The 23469-nt window shown below is 29.3% G+C and overlaps 3 protein-coding genes across 5 annotated transcripts; all 3 read left to right on the forward strand.

Moving 5' to 3' along the window:
- Positions 1-1320: 1320 nt before the first annotated feature.
- LOC108764228 (major royal jelly protein 3) lies at positions 1321-3476 on the forward strand. Its single transcript, XM_018512359.1, has 6 exons — positions 1321-1513; positions 1741-1916; positions 2071-2289; positions 2444-2615; positions 2894-3120; positions 3256-3476. The coding sequence occupies exons 1-6, from the start codon at positions 1321-1323 to the stop codon at positions 3451-3453; spliced, it is 1185 nt and encodes a 394-aa protein (XP_018367861.1). The 3' UTR covers positions 3454-3476.
- A 6496-nt stretch (positions 3477-9972) lies between these two features.
- On the forward strand, positions 9973-12441 carry LOC108764229 (major royal jelly protein 3). The gene is made up of 6 exons (XM_018512360.1): positions 9973-10204; positions 10432-10607; positions 11035-11253; positions 11409-11580; positions 11864-12090; positions 12220-12441. Exons 1-6 carry the CDS (start codon positions 10012-10014, stop codon positions 12415-12417), a joined length of 1185 nt encoding a protein of 394 aa, XP_018367862.1. The 5' UTR covers positions 9973-10011; the 3' UTR covers positions 12418-12441.
- Positions 12442-17596: 5155 nt separating this feature from the next.
- On the forward strand, positions 17597-22238 carry LOC108764230 (major royal jelly protein 3). 3 transcript variants are annotated; one of them, XM_018512361.1, is made up of 7 exons: positions 17597-17672; positions 19175-19419; positions 20302-20477; positions 20635-20856; positions 21001-21172; positions 21645-21865; positions 21988-22238. In XM_018512361.1, exons 2-7 carry the CDS (start codon positions 19218-19220, stop codon positions 22153-22155), a joined length of 1161 nt encoding a protein of 386 aa, XP_018367863.1. In that variant the 5' UTR covers positions 17597-17672; positions 19175-19217; the 3' UTR covers positions 22156-22238. The 3 variants fall into 3 exon arrangements, with proteins under 3 accessions (XP_018367863.1, XP_018367865.1, XP_018367864.1); XM_018512363.1 differs by having other exon boundaries at positions 21991-22238; XM_018512362.1 differs by lacking the exon at positions 17597-17672 and adding an exon at positions 18388-18415.
- The last annotated feature ends 1231 nt before the right edge of the window (positions 22239-23469 follow it).

Here is a 23469-nt window from a genome sequence, read left to right on the forward strand (position 1 = left end):
GATCAGATGGAAATCTTGCGATAGGTATTCTAGATTCGTATATGTATAATATATATGTTCGATTATTAATAAGAATAAAGAAAAATAATAATAAATTACTTTTACTTGTCTCACATTATGCATCTAAAAAAATAGTTATCAAATTGTCCCTTCCTGGTGGTCTCGTCGGTAAGATAACGCATTATATTATTATAAATACATTATATATGGTTTAACGACGGTAACTAACGTAAAAGCGAAAGGAGAATATTGTCTGAAGATGGCTCAATAAAAGAGCCGAAACAAATAATATGTCTAGATTCTGTATGTATGTATTACAACTATTTTTAATAATGTTTATACGTTAATTTAAAAAAAAACATTTGACTTTTATTTGCCCGTTTATCGTTATATATTTATTGAATTTGTAAGAGTCCTTGACTAATTTATATTATTTGCATTATATTATTATTACATGTAATTATGCAAATGTAAAAAATGTTGCATTATAAACGTTATAATAACGTTATAATAAGACTTTTATTATAGTTAATTATTATTAACTATCGGTAGAATAATGAGGGGTTTTAAAAGCATTTTTATACGTATTAAGTTTAAAAGAAGATATAAATAGCAAGCGATCATAGATTGCATTTGAAATATATGTGTTCACCACTGTAGTAGTTATATTCAGGTACTGTTGCAATTCAAAAAGTTATACCTAATTTTTTAAAGGCGAAAGCATTTTCAAAAATTTTGCTCTCATTATTGCAACTTATTGTATTCCGCAATTAGATGTAAAAACATTTACTTTTATTTATATGTAGTATATGTGTCCTAAAAAAAATTGCTGTTCAAAGAAAAAAAATTTTACGAACGTAAAACACAATTCGTTATAAAAATCGAAAAGGAATCTTGAGCTGTAGCAAAATCTACTTTACTAACAATAAAAACAGAGAAATTAAACGCATCAAAGTTGCTTTTCCGAATAACCTGTTAATAGTGTGTCACGAACTTGTAAAATTTTTGACAGCACCTTATTTGAAATTTTTCTGCTGCGATTACATCAAAAAATGACTTAATCTCAGCAAATACAAAATAACAACACTGTTAATAGAGTAAGTGACGTTTTTTTTCAATAAATATGTAATTAAAAGGACACTTGTGCAATACTTTTTTTAGAATTCGGAATTCTAACTTCCAAGACAAACTCGTATCTTAAAGAAAAGAATCAGGGTTTGTTCGAGTAGCACAACATTATTGTCTGTATCAGGAGACACGGTAGTGTTTTGCACTAAGAGCAAGTGCAGCGATATCGATAAACTATACGCTAAGATAAAAATGAGGTATCTTTTAAGTCCCCTGCTATTTTTGTGGATGACAATTGTGAGTTTTGGAATCAAAGTGAATTATATATATGAATGGAAATATGTTGACTACATATGGGAAAGTGACGAGCAGAAGGAAGATGCGATAAAATCTGGCACTTACAATCGTTCTAGAAGCCCGTTACATGATGTAGAAAAAGCAAAAGGTAAATGAATGGTAATTTTAAAAGTTACAACGAGTTTCTAAAGAAATACTTTTATAAGCAAAAGCTTAATTTATAATGTTTAACAACTAATCGTATTATGGATCTATGCGTTTTAATAAATTTACTTTGATGATGTTAATACAAGAGACAGTAGTGCCATGAAATTGGCATAATAAACATATCTTATAATGGCATGTAAGTTCCATTCACAAATGAGATTCTTATAGATGGTAGAATATTCGTTACCATTTCAAGAGAATTGGGTCCTGGTGCACCTGCTACTTTGGCGACAGTAACTAATGAAACAGGACCAGGAGGGCCACTTTTGCGACCATATCCAAATTGGAGTTGGCATAATAATAATTGTACATGTGATGGTATTGTAAGCGTAGGACGAGTACACGTAAGTATCAGTGTTCAAGAGTTGTTATCACATCTTATATTTATAATGTTATTTAAATGATCAATAATTTATTATATGTATATTATGCATATTTACGTACACACGTGAAGTCAGTTTGATAATAAATAAAATAGAATTTTTGCTTTCATCCTAGATTCGATGCAATCACATCTTTGTTCTGGATACCGGTAAAATTGGGCCTGACCACATTTGTAATCCAAAGCTACTGATCTTTAATTTAAAAGATGATACGCTAGTAAAAACTATTTATATTCCATTTGATATTGCTAGTAATGCAACGGGATTTGGATTATTAATATCGCCTTTCGTTTATATTCCCAAAACATGCACGCAGTTCCTGCATAAAATGATTGTTAGTGCGTTCTCTCTCGTATAAATCGTAATAGTAGATACATGTTCGTCCAGGCAAATATTATTTAACTGTACATCTCGTATTTTGCGTTTTAAGTAATTTATTAATAATCAAATTAATAGAAATACGTATAAATATTTATGAACATTTGCAGGTATTCATGGCTGATGTACAAGGTAAAGGTTTAGTGGTGTATGATTCATCCGTAAAAAGTATGTGCAGAGTTGAATCCGATTACATGATACCGACCGAAAAATTGGTCTCCATAGCAAATCAAACATTTCCTTATGATGGCGGTATCTTCAGTGCAGTGACCCTTTATGATGGTAAGTACTTGTGCATTCCAATACAAAGAATATTATTTTAAATGTAATTTGTAATATTTAATCTTATCATACATGTCAAGTGTTAAGAATCTTAACTTCGCTATTAAAATTTGATATTTATACATTTACATTTATATTTCTCATTTTTTTTTATATTAATATTTATGTACATATGTGTTAATGCGCGTTTAAAATAATTTATAAAACATAGAAGATTTCGTTGTAAATAATCAGTAGCGTTTCGTTAGTCTATGATTTTTTGTATTTTTATATTTTAGAGCTTTATTATGTTACTACCCCGGGAATGAAAATTTATAAAATAAAAATCAAATCACTACTAAAATGTCCAAATATAAAAGAGGCTAATAAAAAAACTAAAGTTGCGATTAAAATACCAAGCGATTCAGGAGAAATCGCATCAGAAGGACATTCAATATTTTATAGTGATGCTGATGAAAATGCCATTTTAGGAACTAATGTTTTTAAAAAATCTGGTAAAAACACGGTAAGATATCCGAATGTAATTATTGTTTATATTTGAACCTATAATATAATAGGTTATTCTTATAATTCTATTAACATTGTTAAATTTAATCATTATTATATGATTATACGCTGTAAAAAAAATATTAATTTTAAGGTGATACTTGCACAAGACGATGAAAATCTTCAATCTGTAAGTTCAATGAAAGCTTCACATTATTGGAATAAGTTGATAGGCCTTTCAGATAGATTTCATCGTTTCGCTCTTGGTACTATAAACCTAAATGAAGTAAACATGCGCTATTTCGAAATGGATTTAGCAGAAATACGGAAGAAGATGGATTCGATTCCTTAAAACACGTGTGTTAGTTTTCATAATTCAACAACTATTTTTACACAATATTATTATTACTATTACATACGTTATTTAATTTATATCATGTTATGAATATAGAAGAATTATATATGTTGTATACATATGTATATATATATATATATATATAAATATACACAATAAATATACGTAAATAATTGTATACTGTAAAATATTTATCTGCGAACTTTTTGAAAAAATTGTATTTGCCACTAGCATTACAATGTCATGAAAACTATCAAAATCATAATTTTTTTGCCTCTTTGACGTCATTTTTCTTACAATTGTGACATGTTAGCCAAATTTTAAAAACGGATTTTGTGTTCAACTATTTATCTATAAAACTATAGGAAATGATTATGTTTGTTCAGACAATGATGTCAGAGTATGAATTTGCATACTAATGTTATTAGTAAAGGGAAGCAGTAAAAAGTTTTCCTCGTTTCATTTTAACTCTGATATTTACAAGAGTATTTTGTAAATACCAGAATTTGGATGAGATAAACTTTTTAATGCTTTCCTTTTTATTCATAACGTTATAAATTTATGTTGTGGGATCATTGCCTAAACGAGAACATAATCAATAAATGCTATAGCGGCATTTTTAGCGTGGGATATATGCCCAAAAGCATATAAAGTGCGCAGATTGTATTTGATGCTTCTTAAATGAAATAGATATATTGTATGAAACATGTATTTCATAACACTTATAATATATGCAAAGATTAAAATGCTAACAAGACTTGTCTCAATTTTCTTTCCTTGACTACTATCACATTTGAAGTAATTTTCTTGCATATAATATACCGGTCTTTTTCGACGACCATTATGTATTTGAAAATAGCATTTCTTTCTGGGAAAATTTTTTCATTTGTTCTGAATATCTTCAAAACAGTGTCTTTTAAATTTTTCATTTATATTCGGGTATAAAAAAATGTCGCACTGAGTTGGGATGATGGTGGTAATGAGGGTGGGAAACCACATGTCTTTAATTAGAAACTGCTACTTGATAAATGCACTGTGAGTCCACATTGTTACATTTTAGACAATACTTAACAAAGGCTATATATACGTACCAATTTATATACTACCAGTAGTAAACTAAAAATTTATAATGCCCGTAACATATATTATAGATTTTTAGTACTGATATGAATATTGAAACGCAACCATGGTCATCAAAATCGATTGAAAAAGGACTTTCAGAATGCATTACAGTAATAGCAGAAGCGATGGCACTGTTACATCAATGCACATAAGAGTTACTTCAAGAGTGATAGTAGCTCATAGAACATACGAGTAATTATGTAACATCAGACTAGACATTCTGAATTTCACTTTGTACGTTGTTTTCCATTATTGATGTCCTTACTGATAATAAAATGTCTTTACTGATAATAAAATAAAATTTCTGCATTACAGAAAATAAAACGGCTATCTCATTATTGTTCTAATATGCACAACAGTTTTATTAAAAAATATAATTAAAATCTAATTACAATATTGAAATATAGGTACGTATAATTAGACAATAGATATAACGCAACGATTGAAATATGCGTCCAAAAATTTATTAAAAAGCTACAGTTGATTGTAATGTTTTATTTCGACGAACGAAGGTCGAAATGAGTCTCAATAATGACAAGAAAACAAGTCAAAGTAACTAGGAAAGTATATTAGACGAAGAGGAAGTAGGTGGCAATGTGAACTGACGAGCGCATTTCGTTAGAAGCTCGAAAAATCGCGCCGATACTAGGAAAGCATGTCGAGCGAGGAGGTCGCCAAATCGCCGTAGCAGCGGACTCCCCACTTACTATGCTCCACCTATAAGGATAGCTTCCAAGCGTAAACCAATGAGAGAGCTAACAGGTTCACCCCTACACGCGGCAAGAAGGTCCCGCCCATTGACCAATGACCGCGATGCTACGCGGCGGCAAAGTGGGGAGACGCCGTCGTTCAGAATACCTCTGATAACTTCCTGCGCTCCTAATAATTCTGCCGATTTATACGAAGTTTCTGACGTCGAGAAACGGGGAAACTCGATTATCTCGCCTAACTTTTCCGTTCGAATATGTACTTTTAATAATTTTCATGCATTTCTACGGATGTATAATTAAATTTTTTTATTATTTATTTAATTGTAACATAATATCCGATTTATTTGGCTATTGTTTATTAATTATGTAGTATATTATTATCCCGTTTTTGTCACAGAAACTAACTAATAGTATATTCTGTTTGAAGTAAGAAAGTAAATTTTTATGTAAGCAAAAACGGATTCATCTATAGAGAGCTCTCCATCATCCCCGCCAATTATAATCGGTGGTTCTCTTTTCTATATGCTTCCCAGCATGGATCTTCAAAGATGGAAGATGTCCTACGTCTTAAGAACATCTCTTGTGGGGATCCTAAAGACGATTAGTCAATAGAAATTTTTTCAATGGAACCAGGCTCCATCGGCATCTGGTAAAAACCCGACACCAAATCTAATCTCGTAAAGTAACGGTGCCCATCGAGTTTATTGAGTTAGTCCTCTACCAATGGGCCGCTGGATATTTGTTCAATAATAATAGCATTCAACTTATCTTTAATTATGCAATTATATCATGCTGTACGAATCTGGCAGACAGTTTTTTTTCTGTTCTCATGTAATTTATTTTGTATCTTGCTTATACATATATTGCATCAACTACTTGCATTTTTTATGTTTTTTCGCGATTAGTTTTTGAGACAAATTTATTAAATTTTTTAAATTCTAGATAATTTATTAATTTTTTTTTTTTGGAAAAATAGGTAGACGAATTACGAACCAAATGAAAAACACATATACATATAGGCCGCTCTGAGCATATGCCTCTTCATTGCATGCATATCCCCTTCACCTATCTTTGATCAGTTTAGAGCTGTCGCGTCTTTTATCTGACATCTCTGTAACAGTTCGCTGCCAATTTATCGCAATGTTGTGCATAGAAACAAACCGCAGAATGAACTGATGATATTTGTCCAATCACTAAGATGCCGAAAAAAATTAATAATATCAACAAAGGAAGTAGGAATGTAGAATTTCTTTTTTAAAAAATTACTATTTTAATCGCGGACTTTTTTTATCTGGCTTTTTTATAACCCTTTGCAATAATTTCTTGAAAAAGAAACAATATTGCCTAAATATCAAATATCAACGCTTATTTTGATTCAGAATATTCAAACTGATTATTTTTGTATGAATTGTACTATATGAAATAAAAATAAATATTATGTACCATTTTATGTCTTAAAAATATATTCCACGTATATATTCTAAAATTATGAAAAGTAGCTTAGAAAATTGTTCGGAAAAATTTTTTATATATAATAATATAATTATACATATACATATAGATAAATATTAGAATATATAGGGGAGAGTTGTCGAATGCATACTGTGGCTTCTAACAGGAAAGCAAGTTCGACGAACTTTGGCTGCTTTTTAACAAAAGACAAAATGTAACACAGTAAATCATTACATCCTTGTTTGCCAATGTAAAACAAAAGTCATATAAGTTATTTAATCTAGTCAAGGCGAAAGGTAATAAGTTGATATCATAAGTTTAATATTTTAGAAATTAACGATGCAAGTTTTACATGTGAACATATTGACACATTATAATTCACAATATATACAATTATACATAGATACAAATTATATCTATACACTGATGAGAAAATTTAAAGCTATAAAATTGATTAATCTAATTTTATTGCTAAAATCAGTATTATTAATTAGCACCATATTCCAAAATACAAAATACGACAAAATTAAGATTAAAAAAAATGTTTCCCTTTGAATTCAGGAATTAATTTCGTGGTAAATCCACAAATGATCATCCATCCTCTATCCCATTTAGCATTGCTTGATCTCTGCAATCGTACGGAAACTGTTACTTCGATGATTCACGAATCATGAATTTTAATGGATGTGACATATCTAGTCAACACAGTTATCATTCCAGCAGTATTAAAACAATTTTGCAACGTTTCAACAATACTATATTTATATTGTACAAATATCAAAATAGTCTTACTTTTTAAGTATACAATTGTACATATATATGTATATAAGGTGTATAAAAAGCTATGTGTGAAAAACCGCTACATACAAAATTATTATACAAACATTATGATCCAGTAAAAAATTTTTCATACATAAGTACATGTATATGTATACATATAATTATATGTATATAAACTAATATTTTTCCTGAATTATGTGATAATTCATAATTAAATAATGGAATATTTGATTTTCGTTTTGAACTATCCGTCTCCTCACGATTGTGTATTAATTATTTGAACAAATCTAATTAAAAATTCTATAATATATAAACTAATATTTTTCCTGAATTATGTAATAATTCATAATTAAATAATGGAATATTTGATTTTCGTTTTGAACTATCCGTCTCCTTACGATTGTGTATTAATTATTTGAACAAATCTAATTAAAGGCTATGTTAATAATTAATAATTAAAAATATCTTTTGCTTACTAATTAATAATTAAACAAAAGCAGGAATTTGACGCATTAGTGTAAAGTTTAAATTAAAAAATGATATAGAAGTACTGTAAGTCGATAAAATTGGTAAATTTGGATTGTAAGATAGACAAGATCACGCTTCTTGACGTCGAAAATCTCAGAAATATCGCCTTAAGTATTAGCAAAGCAGGATAAGTGAGGAGGTTGTTGGAAGTTACCTTATCTCTTTGCTACCGTGCGCTCCTGTTACTGAGGATTTATTTCTCGAGATTTTCGGGGCGCCGACAAACCCGATTCTTCGCCTTACCTCCTCGCTATCGTGCACTCCTGTTACTCAGAATTATTTCTCGAAACTTTCGGAGCGCCGACATACCCGATTCTTCGCCTTACCTCCTTGCTATCTTGCGCTCCTGTTACTCCGGATTTATTTCTTGAGATTTTCGGGACGCGCGCGCCGACAAACCCGATTCTTCGCCTTACCTCCTCGCTATCGTGCACTCCTGTTACTCAGAATTATTTCTCGAGACTTTCGGAGCGCCGACACCCGATTCTTCGCCTTACCTCCTCGCTATCTTGCGTTCCTGTTACTCCGGATTTATTTCTTGAGATTTTCGGGACGCGCGTGCCGACAAACCCGATTCTTCGCCTTACCTTTTAGAAAACCTCTTATTATCTACAAAATTTAGAATTAGCTCTAGGTAATATAGTATTAAAATATGTACAAGGGATTAAATACTCTTGCTTGTTATTATAAGGGGTAGTTTGCACCCTTAAATCTGCACTATTTCCGATATAAAAATACATCTGTATTAACCCTTACCGTACCATCTACAATTTGGTGCTTCATCCATACATCAAGGGTCACTTCAAATCTCTTCGTTTTTTCACCTCTTCAAAATAATTTAAAAAATCTCTAAAAATTCACCAACATACTTTCAACTTTCTAGAATAAATATTGACTCTTTATTTTGGAAAATAATAAAATGTAGTATGTATATATAATTTATAATTATTATTAGACAGAGAGATTGGAAGTCTTGCGACAAGTACTTTAAACATAAATTCACATATATATAGACATATATTGTTCAGTTCGCGATTATTAATAAAGAAAAATAATAATAAATTACTTTTACTCGTCTCACTTTATACACTTAAAAAAATAGTTAATACATCATCCGTTTCTAATGGCTTCACTGGTAAGATAATGCCTAATGTTATTATTACATATTATTATGCAAGTTTAAAAAATGTTGCACTATAGACGTTATAATAACGCTACTATAATAAGGTTCCTTTATTGAAGTTAATTATTATTATCGATAGAATAATGAGGTTTTTTAAAGGTATTTTTATGTGTATTACGTTTAAAAAAGGTATAAATAGCAAGCGATCATACATTTGTGACAAAAATGTTCACCACTGTAGTAGTTATATTTACCGTTGCAATCCAAAAAGTTATAACTAATTTTTAAAAGACGCACGCATTTTCAAAAATTTCCTCATTATTACAACTTGTTGTATTCAACAATTAGTTGTAAAAACTTTCACTTTTATTAATGTGTGCAATGTATGTGCCCTAAAAGAAAAATTGCTGTCCAAAGCAACTTATTGCACCTCATAATCGTAAAGTGCTATTTATTATAATAATCAAAGAGGAACATTGGATTGCAACAAAATCTGTTTTATTAACAATAAAAAAAAAAAAGAAATCGAACGCACCAGAGTCATTTTTTCGAATAACCGTTAATAGTGTGTCGCGAACTTGTAAAATTCGCAACATCTTATTTGAAATTTTTTTGCTGCATCACAAAATGATATAATTTCAGCAAATACAAAATAACAACACTGTTAATAGACTAAGTGATTTTTAAATAAATATTTAATGATAAAATCACTCGTACAATATTTTTCTTGGGATTCGGAATTCTAACTTCCAAGACAAACTCGTATATCTTGAAGGAGAGATTTCCGTTTTGTACCTGAGTGGCAAAGTTATTGTCTGTGAGGTATACGCTAAGGTAAAAATGAGGTATATTTTGTGTACGTTGCTAATTCTGTGGATTGCAACTGTGACTTTCGAAATTAAAGTGAATTATATACATGAATGGAAATATGTTGACTTTATATGGAAAAGTAATGAGCAAAAGGAAGACGCGATAAATTCTGGCACTTACAATCGTTCTGCGTGTATGATATTTGATGTAGACAAAGCTAAAGGTAAACGAATGATAATTGTAAAAGTTACAATAATTTTCTACAGTAATATTTTTCTAAGCAAAAGCTTAACTTATAGTATTTAACCACTAATCATATTATATGGATCTATGTGTTTTAATAAATGTACTTTGATGATGTTAATGCAAGATATAGCACTGCCATGAAATTAAATAAACATATCTTTTAATGGCATGTATAAGTTCCGTTCACAAACGAGATTCTTACAGATGGTAGACTATTCGTTAGTATTTCAAAAGAATTGGGTCCTGGTACACCTGCTACTTTGGCGACAGTAACTAATAAAAAAGGACCAGGAGGGCCACTTTTGCGACCATATCCAAATTGGAGTTGGCATAATAATAATTGTGCGTGCGATGGTATTGTAAACGTAGTACGAATGAACGTAAGTATTAGTATTCAAGAGTTATCATATCTTATATTTATGTATATACGGAAAAAAATGTTGTTGGCTACAGCTAATTCTGATTAGCTGAATTTACATTAGCTACTATAGCTATGAAATTTGCTAATACATACAAAGAATTTGCTGCTGTAGTTAATATAAGGACGTGATAGCAAAGTATGCATGTCTATTATAGATAAATTTATTTAGCAGCATGAAGTTAGTTGTAGGTATCCATATGTTACGACTGAAATTTAGCTACCATGTGTAAATTTTTGCTGCTGCAACTAATCTTTTTTTCCGTATAATGTTTTAATTATTTAAATGATTAATAATTTATTATATGTATATTATGCATATTTACGTACACACGTACGCTGTAATCAGTTTGATAATATATAAAATAGAATTTTTGCTTTTATCCTAGATTCGATGCAATCACATCTTCGCTCTGGATACCGGTAAAATTGGGCCTGACCACATTTGTAATCCAAAGCTATTGATCTTTAATTTAAAAGATGATACGCTAGTAAAAACTATTTATATTCCATTTGATTTTGCTAGTAATGCAACGGGTTTTGGATCATTAATATCACCTACCGTTTATATTCCCAAAACATGCAAGCAGTTCCTGCATAAAATGATTGTTAGTGCGTTCTCTCTTGTATAAATCGTAAATAGTAGATACATGTTCGTCCAGGCAAATATTATTTAACTGTACATCTCGTATTTTGCGTTTTAAGTAATTTATTAATAATCAAATTAATAGAAATACGTATGAATATTTATGAACATTTGCAGGTAATCATGGCTGATATACAAGGTAAAGGTTTAGTGGTGTATGATTCATCCGTAAAAAGTATGTGTAGAGTCGAATCCGATTACATGATACCGACCGAAAACTTTGCCTCTATAGCAAATAAAACATTTCCTTATGATGGCGGTGTCTTCAGTATAGCGACCCTTTATGATGGTAAGTACTTGCATTCTAACACAATGAATATTATTTTGAATGTAATGTGTAATATTTAATCTTAACATGCATGACAAGTGTTAAGAATCTTAACTTCGCTATTAAAATCTGATATTTATACATTTACGTTTATATTTTTCTTTTTTTTTTATATTAATATTTAAGTACATTTGTGTTAATGCGTGTTTACAACATTTATAAAACGTAGAAAATTTATTTGCAAATAATCAGTAGCATTTTGTTAATTTTTGTGATTTCTTTTTATATTTTTGTTATATTTTAGAACTTTATTATGTTACCACGCCGGGAAGGAAAATTTATAAAATAAAAATCGAATCGCTACTAAAATGTCCAAATATAAAAGAGGCTAATAAAAAAACTAATGTCGCGATTAAAATACCAAGCGATTCAGGAGGAATCGCATCAGCAGGACATTCAATATTTTACGGTGATTCTGATGGAAATGCCATTTTAGGAACGAATGTTTTTAAAAAATCTGGTAAAAACACGGTAAGATATCCAAATGCAATTGTTCTTTACATTTGGAGCGATAATAGATTATTCTTAATTCTATTAATAATTGTTTAATTTAATCGTTATTCTACAATTATCCGCTCTAAAAGAAATATTAATTTTAAGGTGATAGTTGCACAAGACGATGAAAAACTTCAAGCTATAAGTTCGATGAAAGCTTCATATTATTGGAATAAGTTCATAGGCATATCAAATAGATTTTATCGGTTCGTTCTTGATATTGTAAACGTAAATGAAGTAAACATCCGCTATTTCGAAATGGATTTAACAGAAATACGGAAGAAGATGGATTCGATTCCTTAAAACACGTGTGTTATTTTTCATATTTTAACACATTGTTACACAATATTATTATTATTACTACTACATATGTTATTTAAATTTACATTAGAGGAAAGGCCCCTATTATGAGATACCCAGTTCATTTTGGGTAAATGCTATAAGTCTATGGAAGAATTAAAAAAAATAATAGGTTATTTGGAAGGAAATTTAATAAACTGTAAGATAATGTTACTTTTATATAATATTTGTGCGTCATTATCATTTTATAATTTGTTTAAAATGCATTATTAAATCGAATTAGAATTTTACTCCTTTATAACGTCTTCGGAATATACTAGAGAAATATTCCAATTTAATTTATAATTCAATTATTATTAAAAAAATAAAAGAAATGCAGCAATGTAAATCACCTTATACTACAAAGATATTAATTACATTATTTTCTATCACCTCATACGCCTACAAAAGTATAATAATAAATACATTACTTTCCGTCCTTGATATCATCATACAGATAAATAAAATATCGTACTATATACCACATGTTATTATAATTTATGTGTAATAAGTTATGGGGTTATATATTAGTTATCGATAAGTTATAATAACACTGACTCAATAAGAGACTTTAACAAAACTGCTTAAAAATACTTTCATATATATTGCGTTAAAAAAAGATGAATAGAAAGCAATTATATCGCAGTTGCGATATTACACTACAGCTACAGTTCAGTTAGAAAAGAGTAGGGAAACTGCGAACACCTAAAGCAAAGGTTAAATAAAATCAAAGATTATTTATTAAGTTGTTAGATTGTTAAATATGTATATACATTATATATATATTCAAGACATCTGTTTGAATTGGTCCGGGATGAACATACACGTGTTGAATGTAGAAAACGCGTCCTGTTCGTCCTTTGCCGAACAATACATCATTTTATCCGGATAATATATGTATTGTTATACATATGATGGGAGCGCATGTATTTAATACAAAACACATATTTAGATATCGATTTAAAAAAATTTAGGGACTTATTTCACAAATAAAAAAATAAAAAAGTAAAATGTGAGACATAAGGTGAATTCTTGAGAAATAAAAGGATTTCACGCGGCTTGGGTGCACAAATATTCCAACGTAGTATTACTATTAACATTTATATTTTCTCTGTGTCGAAAGATAAATGTAAGTAATATGTTGAAATATGATTGGATTACAAAATCGTAAAAGTCGGATCTACTTATAGTCAGAAAGATTAATTGGTCATGGAAAGTCAAAAGTTTTACAACAAGCACTATATGCATATATGTATCGTTTAACCCGGTCATTAATAAAGAAAAGCAATAAAAAGTTACATCTTTTTCTCGTCCTACTATATACACCTGCAAAGACAACAAATTAATTATTTTTTTGTTGGTAACAATTATTGATGGTGTCGGTCTGATCATCGACCTGATAGGTAGTGATGTGTACCGGATGACAGTTTCACGAAAATGAAGCCTCACATCTCTCCTACCCACGCTCACTTCTCTTACAAACAATGGTTACGCTACAGGCTAACTTCCTGTACGTGGAAAAAATTGTTGTTCAGGAACCACAGAATAAGCCTCGGATTGGACGGATAAACCAGCTATGAAGCAACGAAATATGGAACTGCGATAAGAAAGACCCTGGCTCGATATGAACTGCAGTGCCATAGAAAAAGAAGAATAATTATTGATAAGATAACACATGCATTATTTATAGTTATTATAAGTACTTAAAATGTCATAAATCATCTATATATAAGTGTTCTAATTACATCTAATTTAAGACTTTTAATGCAGCTATACAATTAAGATTATACGTTATATAATAACATTCTTTCAAAGCATTTTTATATGTATTCGACAAAAAAAGATATAAATGAAAAGCAGCCATTATTATACTTGCATTTGCGACGTGTCTACTGGTATAGGTCAGTTAAATTATTTTATTGTTGCAATCCAAAAAGTAGATTTAATTATTAAAAGACGCACGAATCTTCAAAAAATAGCGAAGTCATTGCATTTCTCAAATGCAAGTGCAATTTGTTGTAACAATTTCAACCAATTGTTTTCACAGCATTATTTTCTGTAAACGATAGTAAAAATGGGGCATTCTTTATTTATTATACTAAAATACCTTAATCAAAGTAACTTCCTCCATTTTCTACTTTATTGCTAATTAATATTACTTTATTAATAATACTTTGATTAAGGTATTTCCCTTCGAAACAAATCAATTTTGGAGACGAAAAACGGCAGGAATTAAGTTCAACACCTAATACTTATCTTATAATTAAATATGCATTGAATTGTTGGAAAATGGCAGGTCTGAAGAATTTGTGATATGTAATGAGATAAGATATATACATTTATTTTTCAAAAGTATGTCACAATTTTGATACAAGATGCGTGACTTTTAGAAAGTTATATCTTATCTCATTACATATCATAAATTCTTCAGATTTGCCATTTTCCAGTTCACAGTTCAATATCCTTTTAATTAAATGATAACGTAAGATATGATATAAAGTTACGTGTACATTATCTTACATCTCCAAATTTACATATGATAAATTTACTGCAGCTGTTGAATCAGGATTCATGACTTATGATATCGATCTAAAAAGGTAGATTTTACAAGCGCAAGAAGAAATAGGAAATGTAAATCCTATATTTAAAGCATCTCACAATTGGGTATCAAAATTCAAGAAGTTCAACCGAATTATATCGAGAAAAGTTACGAAATTTGTAACTAAATGAACACTGGAAGATTCCGTTGATTTACAAAAAATAGCTGATGATTTTGTGAAAATAGTGAAACCACTTATCGAACAGTTCAGATCTGCAAATGTTTTTAATTCGGATCAAAATGGTTTCCAATTGGAAATTTATTCTGGAAGATCATTATCTTATCAAGGAATAAAAAAAGTAAAACGATCAGTCGTGCAATCTATATCCTCAACAACTCATATATACAATTGTATATAAAATATTAATCAAAAGTTTTATTTAATTTTACTGATTTTCTTTCACGGGATATTTTGAGGAACTGTTGTTCTTGCATTTTACTTTTATGATGAACAATATATTGATATTCGGTTTGAAATAGAAATACCGTTTTTTTTTCAAAGAGGTGTTTCCCTCTTTAAACATGAGTTAGCGCATATATAAAAAGATACATGTCTCTTAGATTTTTGTGTTTAACAATATATTTCACGGAGAATCAAATCGGTGCCGGATAGTTGAGTGACGTCCCTTGTTAGTTGGCATTTCGCTTTGTACCTCACCTGAATGCGTGAACTGTAGGCAACATTATTCTCTAACGTTAAATTAATGCGAATAATTAATAAAGTATTATAGCCGATTGGCATTAGAATTTTCATATCAAAATAATCTCAAGAATCTATTCTTAGGAATTGTTCGATATTTACCGGACATTCTGCATATTTATATACAGGGTAATTTTTTTAACCTGAAACTTTCAAATATCTCGAAAAATAAGCACACTAAGAAAAAATGTTAAGAATCAATATTTCATCATTCCGAGGGTGACATACACTGACGTTAAAATCAGCCTCCCCCCCGCCCCTGGGCGATGAGGGGGGGCAAATTTGAAATCTTAAATGGGAACCCCTATTTTTTATTGCATATTCGGAATCTTTGGCTAAAAGCACATACGATTTGTCTGAAACATTTTTCTCGATTCATGATAGATGGCGCTGTAATCGACGAAATTCAATTTCTTCGATTTCTCTTACTGAGAATCCATGCTTACGATTCTGCAATACATTAACAATAAAAATACCACGTTTTTATTGTTAATACTCGAAATTAGTCTTAAAACTTCTCATTATTTTTAATTACTCATTAACTACTTTTCAAGAAATTACTTTTAGCGTAACCCAGGAACAACGACGTGGACGTAGCAGTTTTCTGTTCCCTTTTTAAAATTTTTTAAATTAGGCTGATTTATTGCAGATATCTAGATATCTATTTCAAACAAATCTTTGATATGCCGATGGGATCTCCATTGTCACCTATCTTGGCGAATTTGGTATAATTCAAGACTTGGAAAAAATTATTCTTTCCAACTTGAATATTAATATTCCAATATATTATCGTTACGATAATGATATTATACTAGCAGTACCGAACAACCAGATTAATGAAATATTAAATAGTTTTAATTCTTATCATGACAAATTGAGATTCACTGTAGAACACAATAATGACGATTCTGTTAATTTTCTTGATGTAAGTTTGAAGGTGGAGGAGGTCATATCAAATTTGACAATTATAAAAAATCTATGAATTCAGGACGTTATCTAAATTACAAATCTAACCACCCAATAGAACATAAAAGAGAAGTTATAATCGGTCAGCTAGATAAAATTCTTTTCCTGTCACATTTAGAATATTACAATAAAAATATTGAATCTATGATGAACGTTCTGCTCACTAATAGTTATCCTCTTGACATAACTTTCTCCACAATTAATAATAGAATAAAAATGTTATCGAGAAAAAATAATTTATATGTAAACAATACAATTGATAATAATGATTCTAATAATAATAATATAAGAAAATATTTTACAATACCATATATGAACAAAATCTCTGAAAAATTTAAAACTATCGCAAAAAAAAATAATTTTAAAGTAGCTTATAAACCTATGAATATCTTGAATTCTGTTATTTAATTAGGTAAAGACAAATTGGAGCAATGCGACGTTGTATATAAAATAAGCTGTCTCGATTGTGATTCTTCGTATGTTGACCAAACCAAAAAGAAAATAAAAACGAGAATAAAAAAACATAAAGCAAACATTAAAAAATTAAAAGACTCTCATACTGTAATATTACAGTATCAACTTGAATATAGTCACAAATTAAACTAGGCTAATATTTAAGTATTAGATACGGAGTCACGTTTTCAAAAGACTTAAGTCTTTTGAAAACCGAGTCTTTTGATCAAAAGACGTAATTACGTCTGAAACGATATTCATTAAAAATTTATTGGAATAAACAAATAAAATGGTACGAAACGATTACCAGAGTCTTTCCGTTACTTAATATAACTTCTCCCACATAACTTCTGAGTTACCCTTTCTCTACAGAATTTTATTTATAAACGGTCGGTCATGATTAAATTTAAACATACTATACCTGACGTCTTCATTAGTGGAACTGTTACACCAAGTTATTCACGTGTTGATAACATTCTATTGAAGTTCATCGTAACACAGGTATTATATTGTTTTATTTACTTGATTCTAGAATTATTATAATTAATTTAAAAATACATCCATGCTCATTAGAATCCGGAAATTGCGTGTTCAATAATTAAGGATGAATCTTGGGATTATCGGACTGATTGTAATAGACAAATTGTTCTGGAGCATATAACTAGACAATTTTTGACTAACTTTATTTTTATTATTAAAGGAAAGCCCCCTATTATGAGATAGGCGCCTAATATGAGATAGCGGCGTTTCTGCTAAACTAATAAACGCTATCTATTGGTTTCACCATGAATTTATTGCTCTTGGATTGAAAACTATTTAGTAGAAAATTCATTATTAGATCATGACTGTAGTCATTGTAAAAAAAGATTTTAGAATTTGGATATCTTCAAGTTTCATTGAGAGATGAGCCTTTAAATCTTGTTTATAATTTAATAAATAAATATTTGGCAATAAATTCTTCATGTAGTGATAGAGTAAAGTCGTACTAATAGAAAAATACGGGATATGTTGAATTTTTTAATTACAGAAATTAGATTTGATGATCATAAAACCATAAGGCGTGGAAATCGTAATATGAGATACCCAGTATTTCTAATATGAAATAACCTATACTCCTATGTTATAGCGAAAATCGTTGCTAAAGAGTAAATGTTATTGTACTATAATAAAAAGGACAACCGGAATGAACGTCGAGTGCTTATTTCTGCGATGCTTGATTCCAACTACCTGAAGACGAGTTCTGGGTATAATCTATCGCATGGTCATTTTTCACGCACGCTGGCTTGTGTTTGTTTGCATTTTAGAAACATGAAATAAAGTTTTTTAATTGCAATACTGATATATTTTGCGTTTTGCTATCGATTTCTCGGTGCATCTCATATTAGAAACACGATTTTTTTTACTTTGTGATTTGCTCACTTTTTACATTTTTTTAATTAAAAAAAAAATGGAATTTGAATTAAATTTTATCTAACGCTATTTTAAAATTTATTAAATTCCCTTTAAAATGACCTATTATTTTTTTAAGTTCTGCCCATAGACTTTTAGCATTTATCCAAAATGAATTTCGGTATCTTATAATAGGGCCCTTTGTTTTAATATTCTGTGTAATAAATAAATCGATTCGTGGATGAACGTTCTCGTGTAATTAAGTTTACAATGTATAACGCGAAAAAACTCAAATCTGCGTCCTTTTGCGTGAATATATATAAGTGCGTAAGTTATAAAACGAATGATTGTAATACTGAAGATGGCCTAATTTAAGGCCGACGTAACATGAATAGATAATTAATTAATTAACAAAAGGAGGATTGCGGCTACATATATTTTTAGAAGGCACTTCTGTCGATTGTAAATATTGGTTTTTTTTTAATATACTGTGTACCCCCCTACTTGAATAGTGAGAGTATTTATGCTGCAGCGGATTGATAACTGTATCGATATTATCAACTACTAATCTTAAGATTCAATGTTTCAACTTTCAAAGACGAATTCGTTTCCAGAAAATCCTGTATTTACAACATTATTACCTATAAGCTATCCACCATGATGAAAATAGGACATCCTTTGTTTACCCTGCTAATTCTGTCGATGGTGATTGTAAGCTTTGGAGACAAAGTGAAAAATATATATACATGGAAATTTCCTGAATTTGAATGGCTTTCTAAGGAACAGGAGGAAGACGCGATAAGTTCTGGTATCTATAACTCTTCCAGGTGCGTGTTCGAAGATGCAGATGAAGCAGAAGGTAAGTTGATGATATACTATTCAAAAAAAGTTATAATGATTTTGCAGAGAAGTAATTCATTACTTGTAAATAAGTTACAGTCATAATTACTTTTTAGTAACTTTTTTTTTTTAATTTCGTTTCTATTTTCCTATCTGTAAATGTAATTTAACTTATAATTAGTTACATTTCTTTTAGTAACTCGTCATTAATTTAACAGTTACTTGGCTTGTGGATTTAGATCCGACGAAGAATTAAAGACAAGAACTAATCATATTAAAAAATTACTGTGCCTTCACTATATAAGAATATGTTCCAAAACGTAATAACTATAGAGTTTCGATCAAGTATAGTTATGTTTTGGGAAGCAACCCAGAGCTACTGTTTTTTAAATTTAATTAACACATGTGTTTGTTATATAATACTGTGCGGTTTAATATTACTAAAATATTATTATTATTATACATATACAAAACATTTATGATAATTTTCTCAGAAAAAAAATTTAAAAAGAAAACAACTTTATAGAAAGTTCTTTGTTTGAGAAACATTGATAGTTACATTGCTAGTAAGTATTATTAAAAATGCGATATTAAATTTAAAAAAAAAGGAGAATCAGATAATAAATAAAACAAAAAGAATAAAAAATAGTAATATATCTTTTATAAATAAGAATTAAAAATTAAATACAAAATTTCGGGATAGAGTTCCAATCTTCCAAATCTTTCTCTAGATACGTCAGTGATCAATATTAAATGTAATGATCAATATTAAATCTTAAAATTTTAAGCTAATTCTGAGGTCCACTGACTACATTCAATTTTTATTTTTCCTATGATTTTCTTTGAAATAAATACATCTATTACAGTAGCAAACATAAGTTACAAAAATAAATTCTTATAGATGGAAGAATATTCATTACTGTTTCCAACATAAATACACATGCTTCACCTGCTACTTTGACGACAGTAACTAATAAGACAGGACTAGGAGGTCCAATTTTGCGACCATACCCAGATTGGAGTTGGTATAATAGCAGCTATATGTGTGATGGTATTATAAATGTTTATCGAATAGACGTAAGTATATCAACATCTTTCATTCAAGAAAAAATATAATTTTTTACATTTATATGTAATGTATTAAAGAGCAACAGTTTATTAAATATTACACACAACTACACGCAATAAGATAAGTTTGACAATATATGAAATAGAGTTTTTACTTTTATCTCAGATTCGATGCAATCACCTCTTCGTTATGGATATCGGCAAAATCGGAACCGATCGAATCTGTAATCCAAAACTATTGATTTTCAATTTAAAAGATGATACATTGGTTAAAATTATTTATATTCCAATTGATACTGCTACTGACAAAACGGACTCTGGATTATTGGTAATGCCTTTGGTTTATATTCCAAATGGGAAATGCACGCAGTTTCTGGATGATATGATAGTTAGTATATCTTCTCTCTTAATTATAGTGTAATACATATTCATCTGTGTAAATATTATTTAATAACATTTTTCATTATATATCTCTTATTTTGCGTGATTTAATATATTTATAAATTTAATATATCTATAAACATATACACAGGTATTTATAACTGATACGGGAGATTCCAGTTTAGTAGTGTATAACTCGTTTACAAAGAGTATGTGCACAGTCGAATCTGATTACATGAAACCGACTGATACTTTCTTCTCTGTAGCGGGCGAAAATTTTACGTATGTGGGCGGTATCTTCAGTATAACAGTTCTTGACGATGGTAAGTGTTTGCATTTTAAATAATAGATATTATTTCAGTTGTAATATTTAATCTTATCCTATATAGCAAATCTGAAAATATTTAACTTTAATTGACACATACCATTTGCATTCGTAATTTCTTATTTACGTGATATTAATATTTATTCATTTATTAAGACATATATGCTTTGCGCGCTAGTAATAACTCATAAAACATAAAAAAATTTTATTTAAAACCTGTACATGTTTTGAGGGTTTCCTCCGTTACTATACTTATTTATGGAACGCCAAATGCAACGTTTACGAAACGTTGGCATTCCAAAGATGGACATAGACACGGAAATAACTTGCGACACACATTATAGTTTTTACGCAGAAGTTACCCCCGTGAAAACCTCAAAAACATAGAAAAGTTTTTTTAGAAATAATCAATGTATTTTTGCTGTAACTTCCAAATAATAATCCTTTTCACTGTATTTTAAATATTTTAGATCTCTATTTTGCTGCTGTATCAGGAAAGGAAATATACAAAATACAGATAAAAAACTTACTAGAATGTCCAAACAAAGAAAAGGCTAATGAACAAACTCAACTTGTTAAAAAATTATCAAGCCAGACGGTAGTTCTCACATCAGCAGGACAATCAATATTTTATAGCGATTTTCAGGCAATGTCTATTCTACGCATGACAAAATCCGATAACTATGAAACGGTAAGATATCCGTATGTAATTATTCTTTACGTATCAATCGTAAAACATGTCAAATACTATTAATAATTTAATAGTCATTGGTATGATTTTATAAAGTAAAATAAACTATTATTTATTTCAAGGAGATGTTAGCACAAGACAGCGAAAATTTTCAATCTATAAGTTCGATGAAAATTTCAAGTAATGGATGTCAGCTGAAGTGCATATCTGATAGATTTCAACTTTATGCTTTGAACAAATTAAATACAAATGAAACAAATGTCCGTTATTTCAAAATAAATTTGTGCTAAAAGAAACATAGAATTAGAAGATAAATTAGCAACTCTACACTGAAAGAAAAGATTGGTTGCTACAGCAAATTAGATGATTAAATATGGCATAACATTTTTAATTGACTGCAGCAACCAAAAATTATATGCCATAGTTTACCATCTAATTTGCTGCAGCAGCTAATGTTTTTTTTCAGTGTAAGTTCTAATTTTCATATTTAAAAAAATATATATGTATATATATATATATATATAATATCAAATCAATATGTAAAACGTAATTTTATATGTGCATATATATGTTAAAATTATGTGCATTACATAAATCTGCATATATTGCAAAAGATTAATTTGCAAACTTTTTAAAATTAGTTTTAAAGAAAAATTCAAAGATTTTTTTAATTATACATGCACATAAAAATAAGTTATTAGGGCGATAATAATAATTGACATAGAAGTAAATAATAAACCATTTTGAAAGAGTTCTGGAAATATAATTTCAGACTAATATTTACTAAACATAATCTTACTCAATAAAGAAATTCGATAATAGCATCTGTAGTTGTAAGATATACTGCATGAATTTGATATAAACGTGTACCTTCAAAATTATGTCAAAAAGGTCATTATATAATAAATGACATTACATCATTTAATTAAGACGTTTTTTTAAGATTATTTTGATTAATTCTTTATTAGTTATGAATGATAAATATGTCATATATAAAATAAATGTTTGTTCTTTACATAAATTCTTTACACTTCATGGCTGTTCTTTACACTTCATGGCTATTTTTTCATGAAAGATATTTATTTATTACTTCATTTAGAACCTATTCTTTTATAATGTCTTTTAAACACAAATGAAATAAAAATTCTGAGCGATAAAAGTGCTTTAGGATTTGTTGATAATCTTTACGTTAAGAGCTCGATAAGAATAAAGCACGATAACATGTGTTCAAATATTTTTTACGAGGCCAGAAAGAGAAGAAGAAATAAAGCCGCGAACGTAAAACAGATTCGAGAAGATTTTATCCTTTGCGAAAATCTCATGATTTATGGTATGGATTAGGAAATACAATTTTTCGTATCAGCTATGCCATTAAAAGTCTTGCCTTGTTTCAATAGACACGACACCTCGCAACCCTCAAACGTGTTTGATTCTTACGTAATCTAGATTCGCACCGAACGAAGAAACGTTTTAGATATAGTGATGACTTTAGTCAGATATCATCTCAGATATCTCTGTATTTGTCCAATTAAGTCTCCGCGAGTCTCATCTTTTTTTCTTATGTATATATGATAACGACGTATTTGTACTTATTGCGAGAAAAC

Source organism: Trachymyrmex cornetzi, unplaced genomic scaffold (assembly GCF_001594075.2).
Source record: "Trachymyrmex cornetzi isolate Tcor2-1 unplaced genomic scaffold, Tcor1.1 scaffold40, whole genome shotgun sequence".
NCBI lineage: Eukaryota > Metazoa > Arthropoda > Insecta > Hymenoptera > Formicidae > Trachymyrmex > Trachymyrmex cornetzi.

Coding starts and splice junctions, on each gene's coding strand:
- LOC108764228 (XM_018512359.1), top strand. CDS start 1,321: ATGAGGTATCTTTTAAGTCCCCTGCTATTTTTGTGGATGACAATTGTG. Junction 2,290..2,443: donor AGTTCCTGCATAAAATGATT/GTTAGTGCGTTC, acceptor GAACATTTGCAG/GTATTCATGGCTGATGTACA. Junction 2,616..2,893: donor TGCAGTGACCCTTTATGATG/GTAAGTACTTGT, acceptor TTTATATTTTAG/AGCTTTATTATGTTACTACC.
- LOC108764230 (XM_018512361.1), top strand. CDS start 19,218: ATGATGAAAATAGGACATCCTTTGTTTACCCTGCTAATTCTGTCGATG. Junction 20,857..21,000: donor AGTTTCTGGATGATATGATA/GTTAGTATATCT, acceptor ACATATACACAG/GTATTTATAACTGATACGGG. Junction 21,866..21,987: donor AATCCGATAACTATGAAACG/GTAAGATATCCG, acceptor ATTTATTTCAAG/GAGATGTTAGCACAAGACAG.
- LOC108764229 (XM_018512360.1), top strand. CDS start 10,012: ATGAGGTATATTTTGTGTACGTTGCTAATTCTGTGGATTGCAACTGTG. Junction 11,254..11,408: donor AGTTCCTGCATAAAATGATT/GTTAGTGCGTTC, acceptor GAACATTTGCAG/GTAATCATGGCTGATATACA. Junction 12,091..12,219: donor AAAAATCTGGTAAAAACACG/GTAAGATATCCA, acceptor ATTAATTTTAAG/GTGATAGTTGCACAAGACGA.